Source organism: Camelus ferus, chromosome 15, assembly GCF_009834535.1.
Source record: "Camelus ferus isolate YT-003-E chromosome 15, BCGSAC_Cfer_1.0, whole genome shotgun sequence".
Taxonomy (NCBI): Eukaryota; Metazoa; Chordata; class Mammalia; order Artiodactyla; family Camelidae; genus Camelus; species Camelus ferus.
Window position 1 is genome coordinate 51350511 of NC_045710.1, and position 25002 is coordinate 51375512.

The window sequence follows — 25002 nt, forward strand, 5'->3', positions numbered from 1 at the left end:
AAATTGATCTCCCTCCACAGAGCTGTTTGCAAACCCACATGGCCTTTCTCTTTCCAGGGAACTAGCATATTGTTACCTCCCTCCCCAGTCAGAACGCAATGATTCACATGTCCAGCTTTCCGCGTGTGAGGTGTCCACTAGAAGAGTGTCTCGTGCAGTGGGATGAGCCCTCCTCTGGCTTCTGCTCCCTGTGGGGGCGGGAAGAAGTAGGTGGCCGACAGAGATGGGTCACACACCGGGAAGCCAAGCACGGTAGGTTTACTAGGGTAATATCTGCAGGTAGATAACAGCACATACATACAGAAATCCACGGCGGAGATACCACCCGGCACCACAGACACCAAAGCAGCGGCGGGAGGGGGCTCAGGAAGTGGCTTTGGAAAGTTCTCCTGAAAATCCAAGGGCAGCTTTGGTGCTCAGAGATTCAAACAGAAAACTGTACAAAACCAACCCATAAATATATATATATATATATTATATATATATGTGTGTGTGTCTATATATATAAAATTGCAAAATAAAAGCCCAAGAAACTAATCAATCTGCACATCAGTGGCTCAAAAAGTGTTAGCAGAGAGAAAGGCAAAACCATTTGTAGGGAGGATGCATGAATCCAGGGGGCTGGCATTTCAGTAGCAGAAACAGTATTTACATGGAACCCCTATTTGAAATTTCACAATACAAAGGAAAGCTCAACACAGATCATGTATGTACAAGGGAAGACGATTGTCAGACAAAGACATTTCACCGAAACCATCCACAGCTTCAGAGAGCACTGCACAAGTCTACCTAGACCCCTGCGCCACCCACCAGGTGGCCAGGCTCAGACCGTTTCTTCTCCCGGCCCCACCTCTTCCTGGGGGAGGTGGGGACTCAGCAGTGTAGTCCAGATGGCTGGAATTTAAAGGTGGGGCAGAGCCTGTGAAGATTAATCACCCACAATGAAGGGCCCATAGGTGTGGGGTGGAGTTGAAATGTGGGGAGGAGTTGAAATGTGGGGATGGGGTCCCCCAATACATTCCCAATTTATAAGGCCTTTGATGTATTGAAATGGGGCCCCTCGGCCCTTGGTGTAACTGTCTTCCTCCTGATTCACTTTAAAAAAGATCAGGACTTTGAGCTTCTAAAAATTACACGAGATGATCTACTGGCAGGGAGAAGAGTTTAGGTTTTTCTGGGCTAGTCCCCTACCGCCCCCAAAGCCCTCACAATGTTTTCTTTACTTCCCGAGAGGGGACTGTCCACATCACAGTGGGCCTCATCCTGCTGCTTGGAAGCGGTGGGTGAGAGAATCCGTGGGAAAGCTCCAGCACTGTCCCACAACAGGCCCCATTCCAGCGACACCCGAGTCCCTCCCCGTGTCAGTAATGGTGACCATTTCTCATCCAACTTCAGGCCCCCGTTTCTCATAATGATGACCCAACTTTGGGGGCAGTCCTGAAGGCAAAAGTGCGCTAGACATCAGTTTGACAAAACCTGGTAGCTCCTACATACAGACCAACGCAAACCTCTGCTTCTGTATTTTTAAGAAAACCCCCACCTGGAGATTCTTCCAAATCATTCCTAAAAAGGGAAGCCTGTCTATATAAAAATGATGAAAGACACATTCTCCACGCGAGAGGGACACTGCGCCTGAAATCCTCACATTGATTCCGGGGTGGCGTGGCTTCTCACTGTGAGAGGCTCCAGGGGCTTGGGTGGGCATCGGTGACAGGGCTGTACGCGTGTGCCCTCAGCTCTGGCAAAAAGCACGCCACCTCCAAGCGGACAGTTGGCTTAGGCAGCGCTCGGGAATCATCACTCCTGTGTACTGCGCATGTGCATATTGCGGCCCCAGTGGAACTGCCCACAGGTAACTAACCAACGGGTATATTTCATTAGCCAGTGGGGCCTCTGACTCCTCGTCTTAAAGGATCCCTTTCAGAATAATGTGGAGCAGTGGCAATATGATATCCCGTCAGGTTTGGAATCGAGGGGTGCCCTGTCCTATCTGGGGGGGGGGGCGTGGAAAGTCTAGATTTATCCCCTCCCTCATTTCCTCTCAGCCTCTTAGAATGTTACCATCTTAGAGAGTTTGCTTCGGCTCAAGTGGTGAGACATAAGGAGACCTCCTTCCTCTACGCTCAGAGGGGCAACTGCAGCTCAGGAGACCAGCCGCCCCGGGGACTGAGGTTGCCCCGCATGAGCACCCCGAGGAAGGCTGTACGTTTTCTCATCTGTGCAAGCGTCAAAAAGCGAATACTCCTGCCTGGATCTAGAACATAAAATTCACACTTGTGCAAAAGATGGCGCAGAGGCCGAGGGGAGGAGGCTCTGTGTACCTCCAGCTCTATGCATACCTCAGTGGAGAAACCCAAACTTCCTTCTCATCTTCTAGGAGTGGCTTGTGCTGTTGGGCGAATGGTCCTCTCAAATCCACAGCCACCAAAGAAGTGGTCTCCTTGCCCTTCTTCCTGTGTTGACGAGAGCAGTGGCCCTCTGTGATGACAGTGCAGAGTGATATCTGAATGCCACATTCAGGAGTGAGTGACACAGAACTAGGCAGGGAGCAGGATTCCAGGCCCCGCAGACATAACCAGATGCTTTCCAGTGGGGTTCTTCCTGGTCCAGGCATCTCATCCAAACCCCCCTAAGAACTTTAAAAAGAATTTGTCTGCAGAGGAAGACGTAAGGAAAATCTTACAGCAGTGTTCAGGAAGGTCGTTTTCATCTGTGTATAACCTGCCTGAAGTCGGACAGTGACCTGGGTCACATGCAGGCCAGGAGGCTCTCAGGGAGCCCGGATCCGGGCTGGGGGTTGTCTCTTGGTGGCGCGTTTTGCAAAGTTGGAGGAAAGGTCACATGGTGTGGATGGTTCTCACGCATCACTGCTGGATGCCCGCCGCCGGTGCGTGGAGTCACTGGATCCAAGCTTGTCTGTCCGTAACCATCGCTCCCTCTGCCTCCTCACTCCTACCCCGGCCCGTCTTCCCAGGGAAACAGGCTCAGAAACCTCTCCATTCATCTCAGCATCTGCAACCGGCAGATTCGTCCACATCTTCTCCTCCCTTTTCTGTGGCGTATTCAAACTTTACTAGAAACCATCTGGTGGCCTCACAATTCTGAGCTCTCCATATATACATTTCCTCCAGACAGATACTAGCCAACTTTTAGTCAAAGGCTGTCCCTTCCTCGCACCCTCAGAGCCCGCGGTCTTGGTGGGACGTCTCCTCTGCCTCAGCAGCGCTCAGCGCATAGCCTCGAGCCTGGAGACACGCCTGCTACGTCCTGCTGGGACACTGGGATGAGACACGGGCAGGATGACTCGCCAGGACAGCTCTCCCTGCAACTCTCCACCAAGACAAATAGAACCATAAACTGCACTATGCATTAGATCCTTGAATAGTCCCCTCTCTCGGTTGAAAATCTCTCCTAAGATGCCTCATCCAGAGAATTTTAAGGGAATGAATTCTGTGCTGGAAGGCTCACTATTTGCTACAAAGGAAAATGCAGCAGAAGGCAGATCACCAACCACGATTCACGTTGCGGAACAGCCTGGTCGCAAGACCTCTCGTGCCTCCAGCGCCGTCCCCTCCACTCAGCCACCAAAAGAGTTCCTCTAAAATGCAACCCGATTGTGATCTACCCTGGTCGCAAGCCCTCCGCAGCTCCAAACCCTGTATGTGATCAAATCTAGCTCCTTCGCACTTTCTACAACTTTATGACCCAGCCCCGCCCATCCCCCTGCCTCGCACATTCTGCCCAGGAGGCACTGAAATACTCAGCGGATGCGTCCTGGCTGTTCACGCTTCATTGTCTTCACACATGCTCTTCCCTCATCACCAATGTCCTGCTAATCCTCTTGTCCTGGAAAATTCCTCTTTGTTTTGAAAACCAAACTCATCCATCACTCCCTTCAGGAAGGTTTCTCTGGCCTGGAAGACAGTAAATCACTGCTTCCTTATGCCTCCTCCGCACCCTTGTCCATTGTGTAACGCGTCCTCGTGCCTCCGATAAACTTCCTCCAGGCAGGGACTGCGTCCTGCCTTCAGGAGTGAGGCACAACCCAAGTTCATGCTTGGTTTTTAAATGAGTAAGGAATGAACAAATGGATGGATGTAAGGTGGACCCAAGGCATAAACTCCTGCAAGGCTCCAGCGTGTTCACCTAAGTGTGGCCTCCTTGTTGGAAAAGGAGTAAAGAGAATTATTGGCAGAAAGCAAAGCGCCAATCAACACCGTCTCTGAGCTGCAACCACTCAAACCCAAAAAGCTGCCTCCATGGTTGTCTGCTCCACCCTTCTCTTCGCATTGCCTGCCGCTGATTTTTCTCATCACAATGACCCTTTTCTTTTAATGGCAGCGTAGTGCTTACTGGATGCTTAACAAATATTGGGATCGATGAATGAACGTGAAATTGATTTCTTTAAGAAGGCATCAAAGGATTGGCTTTGAAAGGCATTTGCCGTATCACAGACTTCTCTGAGCCCTCGGTGCCCCTGACCATTGGGTGGCCCAGCCCAAGACGTGACTCAGTCAGAAGCGGAGCGGAGAGAGGGATCTGGGTAGAATTCCGCTGCACACACAGCACTGGCTTTTCCTTAGTCAGGTGTCAGTCTCCTTCCTTCTCAAGAGATAGCCCAACTGTGGGTGGTGTCTCCTGCCCCTGCAGGCTGAAGGCTCTCACCTCTCCTGTCAGACGTCCCCACTGGCCCTGCCACAGGCCACATTCACCTGACGAGGCAGAATGCGGGTAGCTTCCTCCCTCCACTTCCAGTGCTCACACGATGCAGTGGAGCCGTCACAGAAACAGGTCCTGGACTAAAACAGCCGCCCCTGGGGATTAAAGTTTTCTGATCATCACAGCTGATAAGAGCCAAGACTCTGGACTCAGACCCACCTGGGCTCAAATCTAAGCTCTGGAGCTTTCTAGCCAAGTCACTGGAACAAGTCAGTTATCCTTTGGGGGCTCAGTACCCTCACCCATAAGATAGGAATAATCTGACCCACATCACAGAATTACCTCGAGGGTTAAAGGAATAATGCTTGTGAAGCCTGCACAGTGTGTGTGTGTGGGGGGGGGGGGTAAGTGCTCAAAGATGGAAAACTGTGATTAAGAACTTTCAAAAATAGTTTTACAAAAATCAGGACAGAAAGGGAAAATACTCTTTGAAGACACTGTGCTTTAAAGGGAACGGATTGTCTACTTTCTAGGAGCCAGTGATGCTCAGGAATCAAGGCCCCAGGGAAGAGTATGAAAAGATAGTGATGGCGTTTTAAAACTACATCTGGGGCTATGACAGGCCCCGGGATGGACAGAGGGCGACAGGGCTGGGGACACCCGAGCATTCCTCTGATAGCTGGTCCAGGACAATTGTTTCTGCAGGGCCCATCTCATTCTCCCCTGCTGGACCCAGACTGACTGAGTCAGAACCCAGAGGAGGCCAAGGGTCTAGGGGCCTAGGGTAAGATGCCAGTTCCAGTCTGTGGGCCAGGGCTTCTAGGTTTGAGGGAAGGCCAGGGGAGCCCTGATGCCACACTTGAGGACGACAGGGACAGCCACGTTGCTCCGAGTGTCAGGCAACCCTAGAAAGGCTGAGCACATCCTGTACTGTTCTGACCCTCCTGTACAACCCAAAGCCAACAGAGGATCGAAACTTCCCTCAAATTTCGGCCCTGAGCATGAGACACCTTTTTTCTAAGCTAAATTTGGTTTTAGTTTTGAAGCGCCTGAGCTGCACAATTCGAATGGGTCCAGTTCCTGGCTTCTTAGATTGATTAAACCGTCTCCTACCCTACGGCTGACTTGCTTTGCCCTTGCACCTGCCGACTCCCTACGACTCTTCATTCTAGAGGTTCCACGAAGAAAGCTCAGGGTTAGTGGTTGGGGGAGCACAAGCTAAGCAATCAGCCCTTAGGAACAAGAATTAACTTCTGGTGGAGGGGACGGGACAGGTCAGTTTGGTTACTGTGAGCAGCGGGGCAGTCACCCCATGGAAAAGAGAAGAGAGATTTCTAAATGTAGTGATCGCTCTGTCAGCAGGAGGTTGGGTTCCGGCAAGGAAAAGGACCTTGCTTGGGAAGCCTTGACCTGTCTGATTTGGTCTGAACCGGTGAGAGTTTGTGGCCGATGCTGGCCCCTCGCCCTGGGCTCAGATCGGGGGCAGCATCCTCACAAAGGCGGCCCACAACTAGGCAGTGTTGTGTCGTGGAAAGAGCGCTGGACCTGAATTCCAGTGCCGGCTCTGCCACTCGCTAGCTGTGTGACCTGGGGAAAGTCACCTGGTTTCTGTGGGGCAACCGTAAAACGAGGGGTTGGTCGGGCGATCTCTAAGTTTCCCGTCAGAGTGTGATCGGGGGTCCTATTCGACCCCTCCTTGGCCCCGGGCTTCCAGGGACGGAGATGGGAGAAGGGGAGAGGGGAGGGGGAGGATGCGGACGGGAGCCCAAGGGGGCCACGAATCAGGACTCCACTTTCTCCTTCTTTTTGCTCTTCTTCAGGAAGGATGGGGTTCGGAATTTCTTCTTCTTCTTCGAGGGAGACTTGGAAGGCGAGCCCTCCGGGGACATGGGGCCACTGGTGACTGACTCGGTTTTGTCCTTCGAGGTCTCGACGTCCGTGTCGGCGCTGGTGGTCATCTGGCTCAGGCCCTTGCTGAGGATCTCCTCTGCCGTGGGCTCGTCCTCCCGCCCGTTGACCACCACTCCTTCTGGCTGCGTGGTGTCGGGCTCCGCGGGGGCTGGGCTTGTCTCCGTCTTCTTCATGTCTTCTAGAAAAAGATCCAAAGACAGGACCCATGAGATCTCATTCAAGCGAGAGCTTCTGCCTGGAGCTAACAGACCCATTTCTAGGCAATTCTATAAAGTCAGTCCTGAGCAGTGGGAGGGGATGCTGAGGTTGTAAGGGGGAGGGGGAGGGGGTTCTGTTCACCTCCTTCCACAGGGCCTGCCCGGCAAACAGCCCGTTGGCAGGTTAGTGACTCTGGGCTCTTGTCTACAAATGTGAGCAGGTAACAATGTGCAAACGTGGCATCACCCAGCGAGGACCGACTGAGAGCTTTCCTAGGCATGGAATGAGGGAGCAGGCTACAGAGACGCTATGGGGGGGGCATCACGCCCAACTCAGGTGAGGTGCCTGAGAATTGTTGTAACTGGTTCAGTCTCACCAGTAAAAATATGGAAATGACATGTTTTCACACCCATTTCGTTTCCTACACCAATGAGGAGCTTTTGGAACAATGGAGAGTATCTGAGGCCGGCCAAGGGAGGAGGGAGCTCCCCGAGGGGCGTGGACCTGCGTTTCCAAGATGTAAGGATTAACCACAAGGGGAAGAGGCCTGACTGGCTCATTCTAGCAGCAGGGAACCTGTTCAGTTTGCCACCCTGTTCAATCAGGCCAGAAACGAAACCCTCCCCGCCACCCTTTCTCCCCTCCACCGCCCGCTACTCCGCTTCCATGCAAGCACCGAAATGCCCGGGCAGGGAGGGCAGAGGGAAAATTATAAAACCATAGACTCTGAGAAGTGAAAGGGATGTAGAGATCGGCTAGTTTTACAGATGGTTTTACAGATATGAAAACTGGGTAAAACAAAGTGGGCAGACCTCAGCCCCCAGACATCCCAGCTTAGCGTTCTCTGTACTGTGTGAAACTGAGCGGAGCGTGTGTGAGTGTGAGGGGTATCAGGTCACAGAGAGGAACCCTGACCCCTTCTGCTAGGAGGGAGTGCGGGTACTGGGGGACGGTGTGACCGGTGTCACTTACAGAAGGAGTGGGGCAAAAAAACACACACACACACACACACACACACACACATACATGTTAGGAAAAGGCTGGGGTTCTTGTTGGGGTAAAGACCAGAGAAATGTACGGCTCCATGGAAGATGGGACAGATGGGTAAATCTGGGGACAACAGAATGGGCTAGTTTGACTATCTGGGCAGGCTCTTATAATGAGGTCTTTTGTAACTTCTGAAATTCTCTGCGCAAGTCAAAGTCCTCCCCTAGATGGCTCCTGAGGACTGTCCCTGAGTACCAGAGACCTTGGCCCCCAGCTCCCAGCCTTCCTACTGCCTGGCCTGCATCCAGCCACCATCCAGCTACCAAGTTCTCTAACGCCCTTGACTGCCCTCCCCTCCCCTCCCCTCTTGCATTCCCACGGTCATCACTGGCAATGCTCTCCAACGCAGGAGGCCAGCCCAGACACGACCTTCTCCCTGACCACTCTCCTCTCTTCTCCTGCTCTTCCACCTCATGACCCCTCTGGTCCCGGGTCCCCTCCTTGCCATCACAGTCTGTTCCCCTCCGTCTGGAAGGCCCTCCTCTCTCTTCTCCGTGTCCCCAATCTTCACTCCACACAGTGAGTCAACTTGAGTGCTAACCCTCCCTGAAAGTCTTTCCCGATCGCATCCCGGCTTCCAGGTAGAATTTGTCACTCCTTCTCCTTCTGCCCCGACTGTATAAATTTCCATCATAGCAGCTGTAAAACAATCACGCTTCCTTTTTCTGCCTATCTCCCTCCTCAAAACTGAAATAAATTAGACAAGACTGTCTAATTATTTATGTAACTGGCTTATAGGAGATAATGTTTGTGGAAACCATGAATGGCTGAATGCATGAGCGAACAAATCAATGTGTGAACGGTTTTATTCTAACCAAGCCAACACCGTACCTTATATCTCTTCTTGTCTGTCCCAGCCGGAGCCTTCTATGCTGAACTGGACCCAGACGGTAAACAAACAGCTGGCCTTTGTCCCCTGTCCCCACTCTCCTCCTCCTGGGCTCCTGTAACTCCCATGACCGTGCAACTCAATGCAGACCCTCACTTGAATGACCCATGAGGACGTGTTTCTCAAGCCTCACCCTCTCAGATGACTTTGTTATCTGCCTTCCAGCTCCATGAACATGATTTTGGATTAGAGGGCTCCCCCTTTCTGTCCCGCTGCCATTTCCTGCCCTGGTGGTGATGGGTACCCTCACCCCAACAGCATCTTCCACCCACACCCGCCCTGCTCTCAGCCTCACCCACGGCCGCGGCCCCATCTGTGTGTTGGTTTAGGAGAGCACACCCAGGGTTCTTCTCACCATCCAGAAAATGAAGCCACCCCAAGCGCACCGTCAGCATCTCAGAGAGCTGCCATGCTGTGACTTGTTTGGGGGAGCAGCAGCAAATGGAAAGTGGGGCAGGGAGGCATCAGGGACCCTGGAGTCAGGTTCCAAACTGAGGTCCCCACTCCCTCAGCTGGAGGGGACAGAGGCCACTGGAGGGTGTGGTTGGCCAAGAGGAGGGGCAGCAGGACAGGGCTCTAGAAATAAATCCTTATTGGACCCTAGGAAAGTATCAAGGATCAGCTCTGAGAGCTCAGATCCCTCTTCTGTTAACAGCCCAGGACAGTTAAGGTCAGAATTATGTGGTCTTCAGCTATTAGAAGACCAGGCTGGGAAGGGATCCAGGAGCTACAGGGCAGATGGAAACTCACCGTCCACCATCCCCTAAGGACCACCAGCTTTCTCTCTTAGATGGGGCACTTGGAATTCTGGGAGTAGGAGATAGATGTAGGGCAGTAGGCTGGAAAAGCAGAAGCTCTGTCCGAGGATGGTGGCCAAAGACACCAAGGACAGTGGAAGCAGGGGGAAGGGGAGAGGAGACAGGGAGAATGGGTGGTTTGGGGCAAGACTGAACGTGGCCAGGGTCCATTTCCACATCCTTGTGGACCTGGGAGACAAAGGACTGAAAGGCTTGCAGAGGCTGGAGGAGGAATAGGGGTGCTTCAGTTGGGGAGACGCCGAGCTTGTTTGGGTCCTCTACCTCACCTGACTGGATTCTTCACTACTCCTTCTCTGCCTCCAAATACTTGCCTTGCAGTCCTCAAGGTCCACTTCCAGGAACGCCCCCTTCCTGGACCACCCACTCTACTCTTATCTGTCCAGTCTAAGCATACACCTCCCCAAGGTCTGGTTCAAGCCTCTCTTGACATTGACAATGGACTTGCCCTTCTCTAAACCCGCTACCAATATGTTGGTTTTATCCTTGCATGTGTCATTCTCTCTCTCTCTCTTTTTTTCTTTTTAGGAGCCTACACTTGGGTGTGGTCCCTTCCCACAGGGCTGGCCCTGTGGCTCAGAGGAACCAACAGGATGCAGAGGAAGTGCCACTGAGCCAGCCTCAGGCAGGAAAATTAAGAAGACCTAGCAACTTCTGCTTCTGTAGTTTGGGGAGCCCTAAACCACCATGTATGGTGTCCAACTACCTTGATGGAGACACAGATGGAGAGGCCACATGGAAAGGATCTAGAATCATGTGGATAGAGACAGAGACAGACAAACAGACAGACAAAGAGACACAGCCATTCCATTGTCCCATCTGAGCCCAGCCTTCCAGCTGCCAAGGCACCTGACCTATGAGCGCATCATCTGGGAAGTCCTAGTTTAGTCAGGCACCCAGATGACTGCAGCCCTAGCTCACATCAGCGGAGCAGAAGAACAATCCAGCTGAGCCAAGTCAACCCACAGGAGAACTAATTTCCATCAAGCCAGTTCTTATTATGCACTAGGATTTAATAATTACCTATGGCTGCGTAACAAACAGCCCCCAAAACTTAGTGGATTAAAACAGCAGGTGGGATGTTCTCTCTCACAATCCCGAGAACACAGGACAGAATGAGAACTAATTTATATAAGCACATTACAAGTTTCTTTTATACTTATTAGCTCATTTTATCTTGATAAAAATGCTGTGAGTTAGGAAAGGCAAGGGTTTGTGTCAGTCCCCCATTCTGTGGTGTTTTAAGCAACTTATCTGAGATGGCTAAATCAGTAAGCAACAGCCGACCTTCTGACAGTCACATGCAGGGCTATTTCTTTGCAGGCATAGCCAGTGCTCCTCAGGGGTCTCTGGGGGATGAAGTCAGCAGCTAGGGTGGGACAGTCAAGAGCTGGTCAAAGACAAGGTGACGCCAGAGTTGGCCAGATGTGAGGGAAGAGACTTTGAAAGACTCTTCAGAGAGGCTGATGGGGTCGGAGTCAGGGACACAGATCGGGAGAGACACTGAGGTGACTTAACACAAGAGGCTTTGAGAGCATGGTGACAAATGGTGAAAAAGCCATTTCTGATCTGAGGGGTGAGCTAAATGTGGAAGTGCAGATGCTGCTCGGAGGGTCAGCCCTGTTGCCCCGAGGAGCGGCCACCCCAGACAGCTACCAGCGGTGCTTTATCAGGCGGGGTCTGCTCCAAGGCGGTCCATGCTTCCAAGCTCTGTCTGTGTTACAGGAAGTCTTTCCCAACAACTCAACCAGGATGTGTTGCTCCACAGAGCGTCGACTTGGACCAGAGAGAAGCGGAACCCAGCTGCCGTGGGAACGGTGTCGGGCGGCGGGGGTGGGGAAGCAGTTATCTCGCCCCTCCCATGCCCCCCTCCACCCTCTGCCCCACTGAATCACAGAGGATCGCTCCCAGGGGCTCCCAAGAGCTGCAGTGGAATTGCCACCCTTTGTCCCACTGCTGCTACGAGCCTCCTCTCCAGCGGGACTGTCTTCCTGCAGTTGGTGTCAGGATGCTGCAGACGGCAGTTCAGGCCAGGTGCTTGATGCATCTCGATAAGGCGGTGGTTCCCCAAGGCCATTCAGGCTCTGGCCCACAACTCTAGAGGAGGTCATGGGCTCCTTGGAGGGGCCCATGCATTAGGTACAGGGACGTAGATAGACTCCTGAGAGCCATAAACACTCCACCACAGGGAGCACCCAGCAGCTGGTCCCACTGCCCACTCACTGGGGGGGCTTGTTGCTTGTGGGTGGTGTGGCTTGTGTGAGGATGGGAGTCTGTGTAAGAGTGCATCCTGTGTGTGTCTATCCTAGAGCGATGCCTAGTCCATGCACAGCACGTGTGGAATTGGTCATGAATTTTATAGTCAGGAAACCTCCTGAAGGCAGAGCTGTGAGTTGCAAAAGAAAAAATTAGGGAGCAACATATGTCCTTTGAAAAAGTCCTCCCTCCCTGCATTGCGAGTGTTGGGGTGAATTAGTAAACGGCCTCTCTATACTCACTACAGAGACAAGTATTCAGAATCAGAGGAAACTCCTTTGGTGAAGGCACAAATGGGAAGAGAAAGGAAGACGTTGTGGAGACAGGCTGACAACAATGAACACAGTCATGGGACACCCACTCGGGGCTCTGGCCTCAAGCAGATGGGTTTCCCCTGGCAACGCTGGGCCTGTGCTCAAGGCGGCAATTCACCTACGGAGGGAGCTCAGGGGGTGTGGGGTCTAGCAGCATCCACGTGTCCGGCCATTCTAACCAGGAGGGGGATGGTTCTGTCAGGCCATCTATCTGTACTCTCTGCATAGGGTACAGCCTTCCTTGGCGAGGGCTCCGGGGAACCCAGGGGGGCAGTGTTCATGCCCCAGAGTGATTCCAAGGGCTCAGTAAAGACAGTTTCATGATCTAGGAGGTATGGACTATAATATTATCCACCATATGTATATTACTAATCGTAACCGTAATTCAATCTTACATTTAAACCATGCTTTTACCCTTTTCAAGTATGTTATCATCTACAACTTCTCTTATAGAATCTTAAAAAGGGAAAATCTTAGTAGCCCCATTTGACAGACAAGGAAACTGAGGCATAGAGATGGTCTGATTTTCTAAAATCAGCAGCTGAATTGGGCTTAGGACTCAGTTTTCTAATCTAGTGTCTAAGGAAGTGGTTTTCAACCTGGGCTACACATGAGATTCACCTGTAGAGATCTTAAAACTCTAAGCTGCTCTTCCCGGCCCTCACCCCCAGACCACTCAACTCAGAACCACTGTGGGGGTGGGACCCAGGCAGGTGTCAGGCACGTTGAGCCCCGCAGGTGATTCCAGCATGCAGACAAGGTTGAGAAGGACGTCTTCAGCCTCAGCCTGGGGGCTCGCTGGAAATGCCGGGACTCAGGTCCCACCCCAGACCTCCGGCACCTTCATTTTAACAAGATCCCTAGGTGATCCCTGTGCACATGAAAGTCTGAGCACTGGGCTGGTGCTTCTAAGAAAAGCCCATCAGCCAAACTGGTCTGAGTGAGAGATGAGGAGACCGTGGGCCACTCACTAACTTACGCAGCCTTGCTAGACCGGGCGTAAACCGTAAGGTGTATTGCCACAACTTGTGAAGGGAACAAGCTAAAAGCTGACAACCCCTATATCAGGTTCCCCAGAAATAGCAGAGGGGAAAGAGTTTCTGGGAGGAAGGCAACATCTGTTGAAAGGCGGGGGCCCTGCGGTGTGCGCACCTGCCCGCCTTGCACGCAGACCCGTCTCAGCCTCCTCCCTCCCAGCTGCTCAGCTCCACTCACCATCCAAAGACTTGGAGGGAGAGACCGCTGGGGCTCTTCGTCTCGGACTTGGCTGGACTCTGAGCTGGAGAAGCAGGTGCAGACTTTACAGGTGAGCCAGGCTCCTCTGCGGTGGGTTCTTTCTCTCCTGCAAACACAGAAAACTGCCTCAGGACAGAGGTGGAGCAGAGGAGAGATGGGCAGAGAGAGAGAGAGAGAGAGAGAGAGCGCTTTGAAACAGTGGCTTTCTCCTACTTCATCCTCATTTCTCCCGACTGGAGTTAGCTGCTTCCCCTAACTTTTTTTCTTTTTTAATTTCTGCTACATCCTGGGGAAGGCAAATGGGCGGAGTGAGAGTCATGTATTGTTTCTTCCATCAAAGCAAATTCGTCGTTGGAATATGGTACCCCTGATGTGGACGGCAAGACTGCAGAATTCCCGCCCACAATTTGTTCGCATGTTGCTCATTTATTATTTATCTCATTTACATGTTCAGCCCAAACAATCTCCAGAGAAAAATAGCACGGTATTTTTCTATCTACTTTTTTTTCAGCTGAGACCTGAGAACTCCAAGCAAGTCAGGGAGGGTTTGTCTAGTGCCTGCTTTGTGCCTGGGAGAAGGGCTGACTCTGGGCGGGCGGTGGGGGTTGGGGGCTGGGGGCTTGGAAGGCGGATCTGCCCTGAAGGAATGGAAGCCTTGCCTGGCGGACCAAACCAAGAGCTGATTCTGTGTCTCAGATCCCCAGACTTAAAGCAAAGAGAAGAGACAGCTCAACGTAGGGGACAGAGACAGGGGTTTGTGACGGAGCCTGGAGTGTAGATACGTTCAATCAGGCAAGCCAAGAAGGGCAACTATAACAGAAAAGGACAAAGGCATGAACAAGCTACCAGCAGCCTGACTATCTGGGAGCCAGCTTGGAGGGATGGGCCTGACCGGAGTTCTGATTGCCAGGCTAAGAGGCTTATGCCAAATCTGATCGGTCATTAATAATAATTATCATTATTATAATGATCCTACTATTATAGCTAACATTTGTCTGATGTTCACCGACCTAAGCCAGATTTCCAGGCACTATTCCAAGCACCCCACATAGATTAACTCCTTCTACCCAGGGGAGAGGGTCGGGGGGTCACGGTGGCGCCACATTAACTGTCAGGCATGAGCCGATGAGGGGCGTTCTTGGGGTTAACAGCATTATGCTCAAAAAGAATCTATTTAGTGATGAAGCAGGAAGGTCAAGTTGAGGGCATGACACAGAAGAGACAGAGAGCGAGAGAAGCAAATGAAGATTGAAAATGAAAGCAAGACAAGGCCAGGGCCCAGGCAGGCAGGAAGGGATGGGGCCCAGGGCTACTGGCGAGCAGGGAGGGCTCCGGCCACCCAGAGCCCTCCCTCCATCCTGGGAGGTCCTGAAGCACCTGGTGCCCCCACATTATTTACCGTCAAGTTCCAGCTTCTTCCTCTCCACCTCTTTTTTGTACTCCTCCAGCTCCTGGTCAGTGAGTTGGCTGAAGGGGTTGGGCACCGTCTCCTCTGACTCGTCTTTGGTGTCCGCCTGGCCCTGGGACATCAGCTGGCTCTCTGTAGACTGAAAGTCAACCACAGAGTGTGTTGCTCTCTGAACGCCGCGGTAGGGGCCCAGGCCCGAGTTTCCTTCACACTCATGTGGCTGCCCGTGGTCTTGCTAGGGACAGCAGTGGCATGCAGCTCCTTGGAAACAGCTCAGGACCTCGGGGTGGGGGTTGTTCATGCCTTCCCATGGCTGCCTCACTGCTAGACCCAGATTCTTTGCAACTGCCTAGACGAATGCAGGGGGTCCTCCCTCTAACCCTGGAAATAAAACCAAAGGATGCTCCCAAGCAGAAGGAAGACACGCCTTTATTGCAATCTCTTCTGTGGACACTCGTAAGCCATCACTAGGCAAATACAGCCGGCGGCCCACAGTCAGCCAAAACCCAGCAAGCAAAGTGTGGGCTCAGCCAGCTCATGCCAGGCACACCCCCCCACCTGCCCCACCCCTCACTCCCGATTCCCCACCAGCAGCACAAGCCGCAGCACACAGCAGTAAGTCACATGCCAAACACACAGTGGCTTTGGCGTTCTCAGTCCAAACTGTTAGTCCTGTTTCACACACAGTCATAAATTATAAGGAGGCCAAGGTCCTAAATCTTGGATCTTCACCCGACCTGTACTGCAGGTCCCTGCAGGGTCACTGGCAAAATCACTGTGTTTCACCACCTTTGTGGATCCCCTGGCTCTGAGGGGCTCACCAGCTGGGCCTCGTGTAAGCTTCAGGAATCCTTTGACCCCTCTAGCTCAAGCCGGGGGACTAAAGTTCAGACTCTACAGCGCTTTTTCCTAATTCAGCATCCTCATCTTGGCCTTTGAGAAGGCAGTGCTTGGAAGCCAAGGAGGAGACAAAGAACGTGAGCCCCCGGGGAGGTGAGCCTGGGCAGCTGGCCCACACCTCGCACTCCGGGCCACCTTTCCCTGGCCCCTCAGGTCTTCTGATGATGGGCCCATGGGCTCCTTCCAAAAGAGGGGCAGCACCAGGCCTGTCTTAAGGAATCATGGGATTCAAAAGAGAGTCCAAGACCAGAATCCCAAGAAGAGGGGCTCCGAGGAGAGCACTCGGTATAAATGGCAGGGTTTTCATTAATTTTGCTCACTGGATTGAACTCTCATCTGTCTCCACTATTATGGGGTATTTCTATCCTTGACCCTATGGCACATTTGATGTTCCTCTTCTTGGCTGAGCTGAGGTGGGGTGGAGGTGAGGACATAACCTTCACATTTCCCCTAAGGGGCCGCCTTGCTGGCTGTAGGCAATCTGAAGTCATGACATCACCCCTGTTTGCTGCAGAGAGGGGTGGTTCCTGTATTCCCCGGCTCCTTACTGCTAAGGAATACTTTGCAATAAGCAGTGATGATTTCTGACACAAGCCAGACTTCTGACCTTCACCCTTTCTGCTAAGCACTAGATAAACACTGTTCTATCTCACACATGAAAACAACAAGCTTTTATTTTCTAAATCAATGTGGGTCTGTGCCCCTTGCCATCCTATGGGAGCACCAGTCCTTATCTACACATCTCCCCTCTGAGAGCACGCGAGCATCTTCCCAGAGCTATGGACGGATGATGCCACGAGCAGAAGCCAGAATTGCTCAGGGGAGGCAGGCCTGGAGCCGCTGGGAGCGGCCAGCTGCACTCCTGTGATCCCACTTTGCACGACCCTGACAGAGGGCAGAGGGGAGTTCCATGGGGAAAGCATGGAAGTCGGCATCACTCCCGTGGGCGGGCTGGGCTGCTCTTCCCCTGCCTGGTGCCCACGGGGGATGATCAGTGTCCCCAGTCCTCACAGCATCCATTTTGCAGCAAGAGCACCAGCGCCCAAGATCACAGGGGAAGGCGGGCGTGAGGACTCAGGGGTCCTGCTGCCCAGCCCCGGGCACTGCAGACTCAGGAGGCAAACACGTTTCCCCTCCAGACAGGGGCAGCGTCTGCTGTACCGGGCTTCGGCTCTTCTCAGCGATGACACTCGCCAGCAGCTGGGACTGAGGCCCTGCCGACTTCACGTCCTGTCGGTTTTGTTCTCGAATCTGTGTGCAAAGGGAGGGGGACAGTGAGCTAGCTGTCCAACGACAGGGTGTGGAGTTAGGGAGGGAGCATTCCCAGGGCACACTAAAAAGGTCACCCAGTGGTATGCGAGCCTCTGTTTCTAACTCAGTCCATCCACCCTGAGACAATCTCCATGGCTGCTCCAGAGTGAATGAGCAGTTTATGCAAACACCAGATTCTCATTCACTCCCAGAAGGTCATGGGAAGAGGTGAAGAGTGAAACGAGGCATAGTAGATCTTTGAGGGAGATGCTAAATGAAGCAAGCCAGAAAGAGAAAGAAATATACCATATGATTATCACTTACATGTGGAATCTAAAAAAAAAAAAAAGAAAAGAAAAAAAGACACAAATGAACTTATTTGCAAAACAGAGACAGACTCACAGATGTAGAAAACAAACTTATGGCCACAGCTTGGGGGAAGGGGGTGGGGAGGGATAAACTGGGGGCTCAGGATTAGCAGATACTAACTACTATATATAAAATAGATAAACAACAAAGTCCTACTGTACAGCACAGGGAACTACATTCAATACTTTGTGATGGCTTATAATGAAAAAGAATATGAAAAGGAGTATATATATGTGTAACTGAATCACTACGCTGTACACCAGAAATTAACACAACATTGTAAATAGACTATACTTCAATTAAAAAAAATTTTTAATATTCTTATGAAGCCCCTCAGGATTTGTTTAGACTACAGATTCCTGGGGCCACTCCACACGCATTGAATCTAAGTCCCGTGGGAGTGGGAGGAGGGCCAGGGGTGGGTGACCCAGGGATCTGCATTTTAAGCAAGCCCTTCAGAGGACCACACATCGAAACGCTGTTCTGTGAGCGAATCTGAGCCATTGGAGGTGGTCTGTGACAACTTAGGTTTTTAAAGTAACATTAGAGAGATAAGTGAGTGCACTGTAAAGCAGAGGTGGAGAAATAAATTTAAAGGATCTTGCAATCTTGAAAATAACTCAGAAGGGAAATAGCATAAAATGTGTAAAAATTTTATGCAATTTGGGGGCAGGTCTCTTAGACACATCTAATGTCTCAAGCTAGCACCTCTCGGTTGTACAGGACCACAGAAGCACAGCACTTAGCACAGGGCCTGGAGTGTGGCCAGTAAATGGGAGATTCTTTCCCACAGAGGCATCTGGGATGTTGGTAAGCCAGGCACATCCCGGGGAATCCCCCTCCCCACGCCCTCAAGGGAGGAGAGATGGCGGGGTAATTAGCTACCACCTTACCTTGTTGCGCATGTCCAGCACTTCTTGGGGGTCGGTATAGAGAGGCACAAATTGGTTTGGGTTTTCGATCCGTATGGGCATGCCACTGCTGGATTTCTCCACCTCGTCGGCCTTCAGCCACTGAACACACACAAGGCCGGTGGGTGAGGCAAAGGCATACGGCCCACCGTCCTCCCCATGAGATCTGGGCCGATCAGCCCACTGAGAAGGTCGGCAAGCCTAGACATACAGGTTCCCACCTCCTGGGCCTCTTTAACCTCTGTCTCCCCGAGCAGAGATGGGCAGCAAGTGGCCCAGCAGCCAAAGGCGGCCCCCAGATCAACGGCCATAAAGAGTACTTAAGAGTAGGGACAGAGCCTTGGTGACCAGCTTTGACAGGCAGCCACTTGCATTTTTAGTATTAGATGACTTGTGGATGTTAATTTGCAAGGCTTCATTTTCTTGTCTTTAATTTCTTTCTCCCTTTCTTTCTTTCTTCCTCCCTTTCTTTCTTTCTCTCCCTTTTCTTTCTTTCTTTCTCCCTTTCTTTCTTTTCTTCCTTCCTTCCTTCCTTTCTTTTTCTTTCTTTCTTCCTCTCTTTTTTAATGAAGAGCTATTCTATTTGGCTGCCAGCTACTTTATCAGTGAAAATCAAATTAAGAGTCAGAGTGTGTGTATGTGGGAGGGAGGAAAAGAGCAAAAAATTCATAAAAACTCAATTTGTGGGCAGGTCTGTAAGACACATCTAATGTCTAAAGCAAGCACCCCTCTATGAGAGAGGGCTCTAAAGGAAGATGACAACGTAACAGAAACAGGTATCATTCACCCACTCCCTGGTTTTGCATCAGAGGGACAATTCAAATGCTCAATATCCATCCTTTGAACATCCCAGAAGCCCCTTCTGGATAGAGGAGAAAATTTTCATGCTGCTGGGAATCACCTGGTCCAGCCACCCTCTGGACCCCAAACTCAGCATAGAGGTGCAAAAGCAGGTGGTCTGCTCTGCAGGAACGAGCAGCTGCTCCCAGACACCCAGTGGGGAGTCCTAAGGGGAGACTGCTAATGCAGGCTCAGGGGAGGTTGGTTCCATTCTCCTTTTAAAGCTGCTTAGCCACACAGGTGCCGGACACTCTCCCTCCAGCCTGACCTCCCCAGCGGGGGCCCCTCTGCCCTCCTTACTGTGGTCTTGGGCCGGGGGCTGCCCATGCTCCTCTGGACCTCGTCGGCCACGTTGACCCGCAGGTAGGTGTTGGGCGTGTTGAGCCAGCGGGTCTTCTCCTTCTGCTGCTTCTGGGCGTGCTGCCGCAGCGCGGGCACTGGGGCACCATCCTCCTCGAACACGAAGGCTGTGACCGTGGCTGGAATCTCCACTTCGCTCTTGTGTTTGGTTTTCTCTTGAACAAAGGGGTAGCGGTAGGTGTAGCCTGTTCTGTAACCCTAAAAAGGACAAAAAGAGAACTGCGTTTGGTGGGGAAAATGGTCAGTATGTGCCTGCTCGCCCACCCAACACTTCACCCGCTTCCATCTGAAGGACTCAGTTTAACCCAAAGTCCCCATAATAAAACCCAGCCCTTGCCGCACCCCTGGTTTATCTCAGAATTGTTCCCTGTCTTCATCCCTCCATCCCTCCTCTCCCCCACCCCAACAAGCCCTCTGATCGGGGATGAGAAAGTCTCCAGACCCCTGTGGACCAGACAGACCTCCAACCTTTTGTCTGGTCCGGTAGGTGTCAACCCTGGCCCCACATCGGAATCTCGCTGGAGCTTTAAAAGTGCGGACGCCTGGGCCCATCTTGGAGTTGCCCTTTTCACTGGACAGTGGTGCAGTCTGGGCTACAGGATTTTAGGAAGCTCCCCAGCTGATTCTAACAGTCAGCCTTGCCTTCCTTGACTTTGAAGCTTCTGACTATTTCCTCTTGGAACCCCCCTAAACTGACTCAAGAACATCCCTGTCTCCTAAGCAAGACCATGTCCCCCAAAGGCGGACTGCTGCTCAGTGAGAGTGAACACTCAGGAATCCTGGCAGCTACTGGAACAATTCTCGGCTCTGCCTGTTACCTTTTTTTAAATTAAAGTGGTATTAAGACATTTTTTTCTGATTAGAAAGTACGGAGCCATGTAGAAAAATAAGCAATATGAAAAAACATAAGGAAAAAGTGGGTTTTATGCAAAATTGCATCCCAGATACAACCACTGAAAATCCTTCCAGTCATCTTTCTAAGCATACATACATATGTAATTTATAATTATACAATATATAATATATATATATTACAGTATATAAATAGGACTGTGTCACATAAGCAGCTTTTTAAAAACCTGAGATACAACTGACATGTAACAGTACATTAGTTTCAAATGCACAACATAGTGATTCGATAGTTGTATGTATCGTGAAATGATCATCACGAGTCTAGTTAACATCCAGTACCTCACATAGTTATAATTGTTTAATTCTTTTTTGGATTACTAGTAAGATTAGATATTTCTAATTACATTTAATGGCCAGTTGAATCTCTCCCTTTGTAAACTAGGTTCTCTATTGTGTTTATGTTTTTCATATTGATTCGTAATATCTCCTTTTACACTAAGGATATTAATCTTTTGACTGTCACAGATGTTGTAAATATTTCCCTCCATAGTTTATCTTATAGCTTTGTTCATGGTGGGTAGAGCAGTTTATAAAAACGCATATTTTGAATTTTAATGTAATCACAGTCTGTCAATATTTGTTATCATGATTTCTGACTTTCCTGTCATGCTTGACAAGATCTTTCCCAACAGAAGAGCATCAAAAATATCAATCTATGTTTTTTAATACCTATATGAATTTACTTTTTTTGTTTAAATTTTTTGACACATCAGGAATTTATTTTGTTGAGAGGAATAAGGAAGTATTCAGCTTTAGTTTTAGTTCCCAAAGGGCTAGTAGTGTATATTTTCCCGCTGATTTGTAAGAGGCCTGTTTGTCCTGTGTTAAATTCTCATGTATTTGGGATCTATTTCTGGATTCTCTAGGCTGTAGCATGGATCTGCCTGTCCATCCTGGACTAGTGCTTCTCTATTTAGTTACTCAAGCCTTATCACACTTTGCCATGTGGTGGAAAAAGCATCCCTAATTGCTCTTCTTTTTATAGGATTTTCCTATCCACTACTGAATTTCACCTGGAAGAACATTTTGCTGAGTCCTTATGCCTTCCCTCACTTTTGAGGAAACGATGTTGAGTTTATTGATTATTTTGGATAGGTGACCTCTTTCCCCTATGGAAGTTTCCGTAGCCAAGAATAAATTATAGCTCTTCACTGATCTCACGTTTTCTCTGATGTTTCTTGGTAAAGTTTTACAGTTTTCTTTAAATGGGTTCTGCTTAAAGTTTCATGACTTTTCTGCATTTGCAACTAGGACTATTTTCTTTCATTATTACATTTTCAAATATATTATTATTATGTCAAGACACAAAAAGCTACTAATTTTTGCATACATTTTCATAATTGACCACTTTAAAATGCACTCGTTATTCTAACTTTTTTCAGTTGACTCTTTTGAACTTTATAGGCATGTAACCATACTAACTAAAAAGAAAAATAATTCTGTTTCCTTTGTAATATGTATGCCTACTTTTTTTATGCATTACTGCCTTGGATTGAGTTCCAGTATTATTCCAGAACAATATTAATAGTGCTCATAAGAGTGCTGAGAACAGGATCATTGTTCTATTTCAAAATTTAGTGGAAATTCTTCTAGTGTTTCACCAGGATACTGGTGTTTGTTTTGAGAAAGAAATCATTTTAATCATGTTAAATAAGTGGCCACCTGTCCTACACAACAGCTATTATTTTTATAAATTAATATTAGATTTTTATCAAGTACCTTTTGATTGCTATTAAAGTGATCAGAAAGGTTCTTATCCTTTGATGTATTGGTATCATGACATATATTTAAAAGATTTATAATATTAAACCATCCTTGAGTACTAAGAGTGAGCCCTCACTTGGTTATTGTGCATTATTATTCTAATGTTATGCTGGGTACTGTTCACTGGTTTTCATGTGTTTTTTTATCAAGACAAGGTGAGACTGGTCTGAATGTGTTTTAACTGTTATGGTCTGGTTTCCTTCTTTCACTCTTCTCTGCAATAGTTTCCATAGCATAAGTACAGTCTGTTTCTTAAAGGTCTGAAAGAATTTCTGCATGAAGCCATCTGGTCCTGGCGTCTTAGTCAGGCATAGGTAACTCAACACAAAATGTCAATGGAAGTTGTATTTTCACTGTGGATCGTAACTTTCACCATTACAAAGTGACCCTCACGGTCGGCCTGGTGATCAGGCGGAAATGGTCTGGAGGAACTGGAGGCAAGAAGAAAAGGGTTAATTATTGCAGTGACCTAGACACAGTAAAGACAGGGTCCAAAGCAGCAGCAGTGAGGTGGGGGGGGGGGGTGATACAGAAATGTCACAAAGACAGGTTTCACCTTCACTTTTCTGAGCAATCTAAGAAGTTATAGTCTCTTCTGGCAATTTGCTCCTCATTGTATGTGCTTCCCTCTTGCTCTTGAATGATCTCCTGTTTACGTCACATATCATCCATTAAATTATTAGCTCCAGAAGGAAGGATGTCTCATAACTCTTCTGTATCCTTTAAAGCCCACTCCTAGACACATATTGGTTAACTCCTTACATGATTGATTCATTCACTTATTACATTAGGATATTATTATAATGCTGCTCACCAGGAATAAGGAAATGAGTGGTATTGTGTGTTTTCTGCCTTAAAGTCATGAGATTAGAAAGAAAGGAGGAACTAACTACAGAAGAGGAGGGAACCAAGCCGCAATATGAGAGAAGCTCTGTGGTTCTGAGTTTTACTAGATTATTACCTCCCATACCAACCAGGAACTTCTTACCCCTTCTCCAAAGAGCACCGTGCAGGCCTGATGAGCTCCAGCCCTGAGAGAGGAGCTGGCAAAAGCGATCATTTGAGAAAACTCAACCACTACTTGAATGACCGCCAATTCTGAGTCAAATTGCCAATCAAAGGGCTTTAACAACTTAACTGTGATGCGGGCACTTCTCACACCCACCTCATGCCTCATACTGACTGGTTCGAGGGTAGGGACTAATCTGTAATGGACTGACTGGCCTGGAGGGACAGTGACAGGGGCCTCACCAGGTTGTCCAGCATCCTCATGAGGGCCTCGAATTCATGCTCCCCCAGCCGGCTCTTCTGCATGGGCCCGAAGGTGCTCCCCGCCCACTGCACGGAGCCCACCTCGTGGGGCCGGTGCTTCTCCTGCTCCAGAAGGATGAGGTTCTCCACGCCACCCGCGCTGGACAGAGCGGACACCTGTGGCAAAGAGCAGAGAGCCCTCGGTGTGCATGTGTGCGGATGTGTGTACACCCCTCCCTGCACACTCACCCGTGCTCCAGTGTGTGACAGAGACTGGGGATCAGGGAAGATCAGAAACAGAAATGTCTGGAAAAGTGAGCAGCATTTGGCCTTTTCCTTCCAGAGGAAAGCCATTCCAAACTTGCTGGGCACACAAGCATTTCCAGGGGATGCTTTTCCTAACATCAGTGCTTAGGAGAACACAGCAAGTGTTAAATGTTGAGAATAAAACAATGCAGAGGACTGAAAAATTACCTGGGACACAGACCAACTTCATGTTGTGACTATTTGGGGAAGGAGGGAGGAAGAGAAAAGGGGACTTCAATTCTTGGCTGTAATGTTTTGTCCCTTCCAAAGGAAAAGGCTGTTAATGTTTGTTAAATCTGGGGTGGAGCTCAGTGGTGAGTATATGCCTAGCATGCATGAGGTCCCGGGTTCAATTCCCATTAAAAAATTAATTAATTTAAAAAATATTTGTTAAATCTGAGTGGTGAATAGCTGGGTGTATTATATTATTCTCTGCATTTTTCTCTTTGAAATATATATTTTAAAAAAGTCACTTGAAAGAAAGAGGCTGGCTTCTAGGCCAGTGAAATATGAACCTGTTGAGGTGAATTAACAGGTCTAAAGGAAGAAAATCTTCCGTTAGCCAGTCAAGGAAGCTCAGAAAAAGGAGACGGGTGAAATGCTGGCAGTCACAGCCAGGCACCGTGCAGGGTTAGGAAGTTTTTACCAACAAACTTACAGCACTGGTCCCACCGTCAAGGCTCCATGGGGAGGGGACAATACAGGTGGCTAGAGGCAATGGACTTTGAGTTTTAGGGCAAGAGGTGTGTTATAAAGCAGGCAATTTTAGAATGATCTTAAAAACATTCATTCATCCAACTAATCTTATTTCCTAATTTCATGCTCATCTAAAAGTACATTCTGTTACTCCCTGTGTCCACCACTCAGACATGACTGGCTATGATTTGGCTTCCCAGGTAAGTCCAGATACAGAGAGACTGATGGTTTCCAAGTATTCTAGGCAGTGAAGCCGGTGTCTTACGCTGCACAGGACACTAGTGTTCGGATCAATATTTGATATTCCAATGTAAACGTCCTTACTGTGGGGGAACTGCTCTGATTATGTAAAGCTGTCAGCATTCCAGTTTTTGCGCCAGTTTTTTTTTAACTGGAAATAAAAGAATCTAATTGAGCTTGCCAACAAACACAGGTCTATGAACCCACGAGGAGCCTGGACACACTTCAGAGTGTGTTGAATTCACCAGTGTAATAAATGGCCCCTCTGAGACTTCCTGGAGGTCAGCCAGGCAGCCTTTCCAAGGTGACCCCCATCACTGTGAAGAGGAAGCAGCAAGAACAATCATTTTCTGTGCCTTCGTCATCCAAGACACATGTCCCACTGAAGCCTCTATTTTTGACCTTAAAAAGATGACTCCACGCCCTGGCACATGTAGAGATCTTAGAGGCTGTTTATTCCATCATCCCA

At 49.6% G+C, this 25002-nt stretch overlaps 1 protein-coding gene across 1 annotated transcript in view; it reads right to left on the bottom strand.

The window, feature by feature from the left end:
• Positions 1-240: 240 nt before the first annotated feature.
• The window catches only part of ADD2 (adducin 2), a 95949-nt gene continuing 71187 nt past the window's right edge, over positions 241-25002 (bottom strand). Inside the window, 8 exon segments of the mRNA XM_032497765.1 lie at positions 241-6748; positions 13305-13326; positions 13328-13431; positions 14725-14872; positions 16795-16884; positions 18147-18266; positions 19305-19562; positions 23292-23468. Coding sequence (XP_032353656.1) covers positions 6441-6748; positions 13305-13326; positions 13328-13431; positions 14725-14872; positions 16795-16884; positions 18147-18266; positions 19305-19562; positions 23292-23468 — 1227 coding nt within the window. The 3' untranslated portion in view covers positions 241-6440.